This window comes from Pituophis catenifer, unplaced genomic scaffold (genome assembly GCF_029215685.1).
Source record: "Pituophis catenifer annectens isolate HBS135680 unplaced genomic scaffold, rPitCat1.0.hap2 SCAF_4, whole genome shotgun sequence".
In the NCBI taxonomy this organism is placed as follows: Eukaryota; Metazoa; Chordata; class Lepidosauria; order Squamata; family Colubridae; genus Pituophis; species Pituophis catenifer.
Genome location: NW_027256884.1, coordinates 48,689,424 through 48,699,222, shown reverse-complemented (window position 1 = coordinate 48,699,222; position 9,799 = coordinate 48,689,424). Strand labels below are relative to the sequence as shown.

Below are 9,799 nucleotides of genomic sequence, written 5' to 3'. Positions count from 1 at the left end.
ACAAAGAATAAAGTAATAAATAAATAAAAATTAAATATAACTCTTAACAGACAAAAGATGTATCTGGAAGAGGACATTGCTTTCTAAAACTGTTTTTTTTTTCTAAAATAAGTAGTGTGGGTTAATTATTAATCCTTAAACTTGATTGCTTCCTATTTCGGCTGCAATTGCTTAATCCCAAATCACAGAAAGCTTAAGACAGTATTACAGGGGCTGTTTTTTCTCTTTTTGCCTGAAGTTTTCTCAACTGAAGGATGCTAGCACAAAGACGGTTAAGAAAACTGTTACTAGGGAGGTTGCTACTTGCATCTGCCTGGGCAACCACCATTGCTTATCCTGAGCTTTGCCAACCAGGTAAGATTTCCTTCTATGCTTCATCCTTCATGTTCAATTTGCATAAAAAATTGTAACATTTAGAAACTTCAGATTGCAGATGTGTGAATATTATGTTTGAGTAACACACAAATTTTGGCTATAAAAATAATTTGATTAGTTTTTTAGAACAACTATTAATTTTTTTAGGATAAACAAACTATTAAAATCCTGTTGGGGTATCCCTTTATGGCCTCTTTGATGCTAATTGTTCAATAAAGGCTAAAAGAATTTAGTGTATATTATATTTAGTCTAGAGTATAAATCCTAGAAAGAGTGCAGAGAAAAGGGGTCAGGAGGTTAAACCATATGATGAATGAGGATATATGAGGGAACTAGGTATGTCTAGTATAACGAAGAGAAAGACTAAAACTGATATGATAACAGTCTTCTGGTTTTTAAGGGGTTGTTACAGAGAAGAAGGGTTGATCTATTCTCCAAAGTAGTTGAGGACAGAACAAGAAGTAACAGGTAGAAGATCATTAAAGTGAAATCTAACCTAGAAATAAGGAGAAATTTCCTGACAGTTAATTAATGGAATGGCTTACCTCTAGAAGTTGTGGTTGCTCCATCACTGGAAATTTTAAAGAAGAGACTGGACAGCCATTTGTCTAGAATGGTATTAGCTCTCCTGCTTGAGCAGGGGGTTAGACTAAAAGATCTCCAAGGTCACTTCCAACCCTATTGTTCTATGTTCTATGAACCTTTTAGAACTGAAATCTATGTAAGTAGCTTGTGATTACTCCATGGTGAATATCTCCAAACTTACAGACTTCCTTCTTTTGCATTTATATTGTAAACAAACTTACTTGGAACCTTAAAATTTTTAAGTGAAGTATATTCTGAAGTACAATGAAATGTAACAGATGTATGCTGTGATCTACTGAAAAATACAAATCATCTGCATAAGGAAATGTGAATTGTATGTTTCATTTTATTCTTTTTCCTTGTAATAGATGCACAGAATGCTTTCAAAGTACGGCTTAGTATCAAAACAGCTCTAAAAGAAAATGCAGTAAGTGAAATATTTACATCTACCGTTTAAGGAAATTTTTCATAAAATAACTAGTGTAAGTTGCACTTACACTCCATCGTAATGAAATGTTTTGAGAGGCTGATAAAGGATATTATTGTATCCAGCCTCCCTCCAGCATTTGACTCTTCAGTTTGTTTACTGTCCAAATCGCTCTACAGAGGATATGTTTGCTTCTGTTCTCCATTTGAGCTTGGCACACTTAGAGGAAAGAAACTGTCAGCCTCAGCTTTTCTGCTTTAGCTGCCATAAGAAACGGGGAGGGATTAGGTATGGAGCAAAGGGGGGGAAGAGAGCAGGAGGGGGTTTGTCTTTGTAGGAGGGGACTTCGTGGGAATCGAAACTGGATTTCAGAAGGGGACGGCTGACCAACTGTCTCGACATTCCTGATGGATGACGCTGCCAGACGTGTTGCCACCTGACCTTTGGAAGACCTTTAGATTGGCTGAGAAAATATAAACACGAGGGGGGAAGAAGCTTAGTAGATGCATTTTGCGCGTTTTGCTCACTTCCAGCTTTTCCTGGGTTGTTAATCTTTTCATATTCAGTAAAAGTACCAAATTCTTCAAAATGCTTGAGTTTGGGGTTTTCTTTCCTGGATACTGAAGGAAGCATACCTGACATTAAGCTGGAAGTGAGCAAAACTTGACAGAAAAATACCTGACAGAAACACTCATGTGTAAATGCTGTCGACTTCAGTTCAGCATTTAATACAATCATTCCTCAGCATCTAGTACACAAACTCGGCCTTTTAGGCTTTAATACTCCTTTGTGCAACCGGATTCTTGATTTTCTTATTAATTTGTAAATTGGGACTAATATTTATAACATCGTTTTCTTGAGCACAGGTTCTCCTCAGGACTGTGTCCTAAATCCTCTGTTGTTCACCCTGTTGATCCATGACTGTTGTGCTAGATTTGCCACCAACTATATTTTGAACTATCAGGATGATACAACAGTAGTGGGCCTTATTCAAAATGACAATGAGGTTGTTAGAAAATGGTTATTTGTCTAACTAGTTGGTCAGGCAATATATAAACCAACAATGTATGTTTGTGTTGCGTAATTTTAAGGATCAGACTCAATAAATGATTCAAGAATGAAGTATTCAAACATAACACTATTTATTTACAGTAGGCATTCTATATTCTCTGAATGATTGTAGATAGAAGCAAGGAGGAGGTGCATACATCCCCTTTTATATTAACAAGGCAGAGTAAAGGATAGGAGTGGTTACATATGAATATATTAAGGGAGGAAGAATAAATTAACCCCTGATACCCCGTGTATATACAATTCCCCTATTAGAGAATAAGGCATTTACTTGTGACAAATCCCCCTCTAAATGCCGATTCGATATACAGCAATAATTACATTCAGATTCAGAACAATACAAAACTTGTAATTTAGAAGTTAAATATTTGTGTTGTTTAGATGGCAAAGTCTTAGTCAATATGTCAGCTATTTGTTCTGATGTTTCGCAGTGAACGGCTTTAATAAATCCATCTTGAGATAATTGTCTTACGTGTTTGAATTTGATATCTATATGTCTGGATCTTTGACCAATAGCATCAGATCTAGATATCTCAATAGCAGCTTTGTTATCTTCATGTATGATAAATGGTAATGAAGGATTTTTCCAAATATTTGATAATAAATCATTAAACCATACAAGATTGTTGGAGGCTTTAGACAAACAAACATATTCTGCCTCGGTTGTTGATGTAGCTACTAAATCCTGTTTTCCAGTATACCAGTAGACTGGACAATCGTTAAGAAAAAATATATAACCTGATGTGCTTTTTCTGCATTTAGTATCACCTGCCCAATCCGCATCAGCGTAACAAGTGAGAATGGGCTCTTTAACATTATTAGGTTCCAGTAGTAGGCAGAAGTCTAAGCTGTGCTTTAAGTACCTTAATATTCGTTTAACGGCTTCCCAATGATACATTAAGGGTTTGCTAACATACCTGGATAACAGATTGAGGGGTAAAGCAATATCAGGTCTAGTCCAATTAGAAATATACAAAAGGGAACCAATAACTGATCTGTAAAGTGTATTATCTTTAAATTCAGGGGATGATTCATCCATGTTTCTTAAGAAATCTGTCTGCATAGGAGTATCACAAGTCTTAGCATCATTCAAATTACATTTGTTTAGGAGTTCTATAATTTTATCTTTCTGAGAAAGTTTAAATCCTTTTTTGGTTTTACTGATTTGAACTCCAAGATATTTATTTACCTTTCCCAATGATTTTAAAGAAAAATGTTCATTTAGTTTTGTTACAAATGTATCTCTTTTCTCTTTATGTTTACCGATATATAAAATATCATCCACATAAATTAACACAAATTCTAGAGAATCACCCTCTTTTTTGACAAAGAAACAGTTTCTGCAGTGGTGGCATTGAAATTCATAGTTTTGAGTACGTTGACTAAACATTCATACCAACGTTTGCCAGATTGCTTTAATCCGTACAAACTTTTATTCAATAACCAAGTTTCATTTTTGTTTGTGTATTGGCTATGAGGTGCTCTTACATATATCTCTTTATCAAGTTTTGCGTGTAGATACGCAGTCTGTATGTCATATTGAAATACATCAAGGTTAAGTGCAGATGCTATAACTAAAGCTGTCTTAACACTCTCAGTCCTTACTGTGGGAGAGTATGTGTCTGTGTAATCCTCAGGATATTTTTGAGCATAACCTTGTGCAACTAATCTAGCTTTATATAATGTATTGCCTTCTTCCAGATTTTTAATTTTGAATATCCACCTGGTGCTATAATAGTTTTGTCCTTAGGTGCAGGAGTAGGTGTAAATACACTTAATTCTCGTAAACTGTCCATCTCTTTGGCCATGGCTAATTCCCATTTTTTTCTTTCTTCAATGGGGAGCTTTAATACTTCCTCGTATGTGTTTGGTGTTGATGCTTCATTAATCATGTACATTATGTAATCCTTGTATTTACTTGGCACTTGATTTCTGTTACATCTGATTGTTTTTTCTGGTTTGCTATCGTTATCGTGTAGGTATCTTGCCTCCTTTTTTGTTAATGAATCTGTTTTTATTCTGTGGTGACTATTTGTCCATGTTTTATTTTTGTTTCCATGTGTGTTGTGATTGAGTTCTTTTCTATTTTATCTTGATGCTCAGTGTCTAAATTTGTGATTGGGAATATTTCATTAAGATGTATTTTAGACCAATTGGCCTGTTCATGAAATACAGCTGTTCTAGAAATTATGAATTTGTTGTTATTATCAATAAATCTGTACCCTTTTGTGCCTGTTTCGTATCCCATGAATCTAAGTCTTCTGGATACATTCTCTCCTTTACGCCTCAATTGTTTTGGTATGTGTACATCCGCTGTGACTCCAAATATGTGCATGTGTGTTATTTTGGGTTTTCTATTGTACATTAATTCGTATGGCGTTTTGTTTATGATGCTGGACCAAGTTCTATTTTGTGTATAATTGGAATATAGTAATGCTTCTGACCAGAATTGTTTTCCTAAGCCAGCATCTTCTAATGTACACCTAATCATGGTTTGTAGTGTCGAGTTCTTTCTCTCTACCACTCCATTTTGGAATGCAGAGAAAGGGCTAGATGTGAAGTGTAGCATCCCTTTGTTTTTTAGCCATTGGGAGAATTCTTTTGACATGAATTCAGACCCCCTATCTGTCATGATTTGTTTTATTTTAATATTATGTTGTGTTTCTACACGTTTGTAAAACTCTTTAAATTTTTGAAATGTTTCATCTTTGTGTTTCAAAGTATAGACAAATCCGTAACGACTATAGTCATCTACAATAGTCAGAAAGTATCGTTTTCTATATGTGATTGATGGTGTTAATGGACCAACCAGATCCATATGTACCAGATCAAAAATTTGATTAGTTGATCTTGTTGCCTTTCTTGGCTTGGGATTAGTTCTGAGTTTTGTGGACTTACATACTGAGCATTCCAAATAATTTTTACAATTTTTTATTTTAACACCTTCAGCATGTTCAATCATTTTTTGTACTACAGGAAAACTAGCATGTCCCAATTTTCTATGTAAAATATGTGCACATTCATTGTGGATTGGTTTTCCAATTGTAGGTTTTTTGTTATTGAATGTGTCATTAATAGATGTGTCTTTGTGATTATGAATTGTTTCATGTTCCTCATTATCACTATTGCTATTGTCTTCATTTTCTATGTTAGTGTCAACTTCCATGTTAGAATCAATATTGTGTAACCATTTTTCTTTTATGACCAAATATGGTAGACCCCCTTTGATAATCACACTACCCAAGCTTGTTTTGTTTTTCTCTAGTGTTGTTTTTCCTTTTGAGAATACTATATTTATGTCAGAATCTCTACTTAGTTTTATTGCACTAAGTATGTTATGAGGTATTTCTGGTATTAATAATACCCCCTCTATTTTTCCTAGACCGGGTAAGTTTACATTTCCTCTACCAATAACTTGAACTTTTTCTTGATTGGCTACCTTAATTACAAATTTATCTTCTATAAAGGAAGATAATATATTTTTGTTATGTGTTGTGTGATTAGTTGCCCCAGAATCAATGAGCCAATCATTATCCCCTGAATGTTGTATATTAGTTATATTATGTTTATCTAATCCATTTAGTGATCCAGACTTTCTATCTCTCGAATTATCTCTGCCCCCTCTATGCTCTCTATAATTAGGTGAGTTTCTATATCTATGTCTATCAATGGATGATTGTCTGTTATGGTATCTGCTTCTATAGTCATGTTTTTGCCTTTCTCTAAGAAATTTAGGACAATCTCTTCTACAATGTTCTTTGGATCCACAATTGTGACATTCAATTGATTCTCGATATTTTTCTTGAAATACTACTCTCTTACTTTGTCTATGTTCTATGTGATTATTACAGCGACTCCTTCTTGAATTATCTTCAGCTATTAGCTTATTTGATAAATTCTCTATGGATAAGTATCCTAAATTAATTGTGTCTAAATGTGATATGTAGTTATCCCACGATGGGTCTAATGAATTAATGATAACACTTTTCATTGTTTGATCTGAAATTATCTCTCCCCTTAAATGTAGCTCTGCTCTGATTTTGTTTAGAGATATCAAATGTTCACTTATAGTAACCCCAGGTTTTATCCTAGCTGAGAAGAAATCTTTAGACATTCTTGTAGTGGTTGCTACACTTTCACTATGAAACAATTTAAACATGCATTGAATAATTTCTGAGACAGTCAAGTTATGCTTAATACTATGGTACATAGCAGGAGATATACTAGATATTAATAAGTAGAATGCTCTGTGGTGCAGGCAGTCCAATTTTAGAGTCCAAGGCCTTTTGGGGGGGTTAGTTTTAAAGAATAATAAGTTCTCTTTTAGAAAAACAACCTGAAGTTGTTGACACCATTCCTGCAAATTAATACCATCTATTTTCAGTTTTGGGAAATCATTGGGCAAGTTCCCAATATTATTTGTTCCATTACTTACAACTGGAGGTAGTCCGTGATCTTGCAAATGTTGATAGTTGCAGAATGGTGTGGGTATGCTTGCAATGAGTCTGAATGGCTCTCTCTGCTCTTCATGTCCTCCGTAGTTGTCTGCGTGTGTTTGCGCATGCGCGTTGCTCATTTCGCTTCTGAAGCTGTCGGGAGAGGTTCTCGCTGCTGCAGCTCCCTCGTAGTGTTCTTCTTCCGATGACTCGGTCTCCGGTTCGATCTTGGGTGTCCAGGTGATGACTGGCGCTTGTTTCTTTTCGCTGAAATAGTTCTTGTTGAGGTCTCTGGTTCCTGGAATCGTCTGTGGCGTGGGGGAGTATTTACAGGGTTCTCTGGGTTCAGGCGTCGGTGCTCTTGTCGTTTGGATAGAAGCGGGTAGATTCTGAGATGTTTGCTTGCTTGCTTGTCTTTTCTTTATTCCTTGATTGCTAGCTTTCGTTGATTTTTTTGTAATTCTTAATTTTGGACCGAATGTTGCAAAGAGAGTTTTCATTGCTGATTCTATTTGCATTTCGATTGAAGTTTCTTCGATGTCTGTGTCAGATTCTTCTGAAGAGTAGATTTTTTCTTTTTTGCTTTTTGCATTATGTAGGGCTTTTCGCGCCAGACATTTTGAATTCTGTTTTCTGATTGGCTCTGCTTCGCTCATCTTAGTGGTCTGTTGAAACCAAGATGGCTGCCATTCAAAATTTTGTGCGGGACCGTTAGTCTTCTTTTTTGTTATATTCTTATCTACAGGCAATTCGCTCACCATTTTTAGTTCTTTAGATTCATCTGTTACGATGTGTTTTTCTCTCGCTGCTCCGCTGTTTTTTATGATGTCTTGGAGGTTCACGATGAGATTTTCATCATCCTTTTGGCTTTTCAATAGTCTCAGTATCTCTGATCTGAGTTCGCTGTTTTCTATCTCGTTCTCTTCCTGGTCATCAGTTTCATCGATCATCTCGTTGTCTGTAGTGCAGTCTTCAGATTCTTTTGTTATTATAGTTGTGGATTCATCGATCATTTCTTGATCCGTTTCCATCTCTTTATTGTGTGCCCTGGTGTTGGGTCTTTCTCTTTTGTTTCTGGAGTTTTCTCTCTTAGGCATATCTGATTTTTATTGAGTCAATCCAACCATCCTCTGCTACCAGATTGTTGTGTAATTTTAAGGATCAGACTCAATAAATGATTCAAGAATGAAGTATTCAGACATAACACTATTTATTTACAGTAGGCATTCTATATTCTCTGAATGATTGTAGATAGAAGCAAGGAGGAGGTGCATACATCCCCTTTTATATTAACAAGGCGGAGTAAAGGATAGGAGTGGTTACATATGAATATATTAAGGGAGGAAGAATAAATTAACCCCTGATACCCCGTGTATATACAATTCCCCTATTAGAGAATAAGGCATTTACTTGTGACAGTTTGCAGTCAGAAATGTATTATATTGCTTTAAGACTGTATTGCATCATCCTGTATCCTGATTGGCTAAGCTCTGTAGCCAATGTACTTAAGGGAAGTCAGGATCATGGCTTGTGTGGATACTACACCATTTTACCTGCTTATTTGCTGTAACTCTCTACTTGATCTCTTTGCATTGATCACTGTTTGATCATAGCTACATGTTGCTTTCTACTATTTATTGAATGTTTGATATTGAACTTGTTCCTGTTTTGAAACTCAAGAAGAACTGTTTTATTGTGTATAACTACAACTGGTAAGAAGACTTTGTACTTGAAATATCCCTGGATTGATCTTTTAACTCTCGTCTTATCTGTGTATGACTTGGATTGTTTTTGCTTTACTTTTTCTAAAAGTAAAAGACTACAACAACTCAGTGTGTTTGTATGTTAACTGTGATTTTTTTTTTGTAAATATTTTTTTATTTTTTTCAAACATAAACATAAAATATAACTTTCAAGAACAGAGTCTCGATCCGGTCATAGATGGTTACCACGCTTACATTCCTTTAACAAGCTCCATTCACAATTTCCCATTACATTTTTTAAAAGTAAAAATTCAAAACATAAAAGGAATAAATTTTAACATAGATTCTAACAGTATGTTAACTGTGATTGTTCACAACCACTCCCAGTCGCTTTTCATGCGTTTACTCAAAGGGTACTCTGCTCAATAACCCACAACATCGGTTATGAGCCAAGAATATTCTTAACAGAGGGTGCTTACTGCAAAGAAGTAGAGGGTTTGGTGAACTGCTGTAACAAAAACAGCCTCATTTTAAATATAGGAAAGACTAAAGAGATCATTGTCAATTTTAGAAAATAAAGGCATAGCCACACACCTCTGTGTATTAAAGATTCACCTTTGGAGGTGGTTAGCAACATCAAGTTTCTGGGTGTGCAGCTAATGAGTAGGCTAGCTTGGTCACTTAACAGTGAGACACTGGTGAAACGGGCACAGCAGCGTCTGTATTTTCTGGGTCGCATGAGAAAAGTATGTCTTCCTACCCCTGTCCTTACCACTTTCTATAGAGGGAAGATTGAGAGCATCCTGTCATACTGCATTACTGTCTGGTTTGGAAGCATTACTGCTTCAGACAGGAAGGCAGTGCAGAGAGTCGTGAAGATGGCAGATTATTAGTAGTTCACTTCCTTCTATCCAGGACATAGCATATAAGCGATGCTTGAGCAGGGTCTGCAGGATTGTCTGGGACACTACACATCCTCTTCATAACTTGTTTTCCTTGTTACCTTCTGGGAGGAGGCTTCATGGTACCCGAAGCAGAACATCCAGATTCAGTCCCAGTTTTGTTCCATTTAGCATCAAACTTGTGAACTCTCAACTCTCCTCTTTCCACTATGTATTCAAAATGAGCAGTGATTAATATTTATATAGAATTCTTTATTGGCCAAGTGTGATGGAACATACAAAGAATTTGTCTTTGGTGCA

The 9,799-nt window shown here is 35.7% G+C and overlaps 1 protein-coding gene across 1 annotated transcript in view; it reads left to right on the top strand.

Moving 5' to 3' along the window:
- The first annotated feature begins 254 nt into the window (after nt 1-254).
- CLTRN (collectrin, amino acid transport regulator) overlaps nt 255-9,799 on the top strand; it is a 30,627-nt gene continuing 21,082 nt past the window's right edge. The window contains exons 1-2 of the mRNA XM_070943486.1: nt 255-354; nt 1,329-1,387. Coding sequence (XP_070799587.1) covers nt 255-354; nt 1,329-1,387 — 159 coding nt within the window. The remainder of the gene's footprint in view (nt 355-1,328; nt 1,388-9,799) is intronic.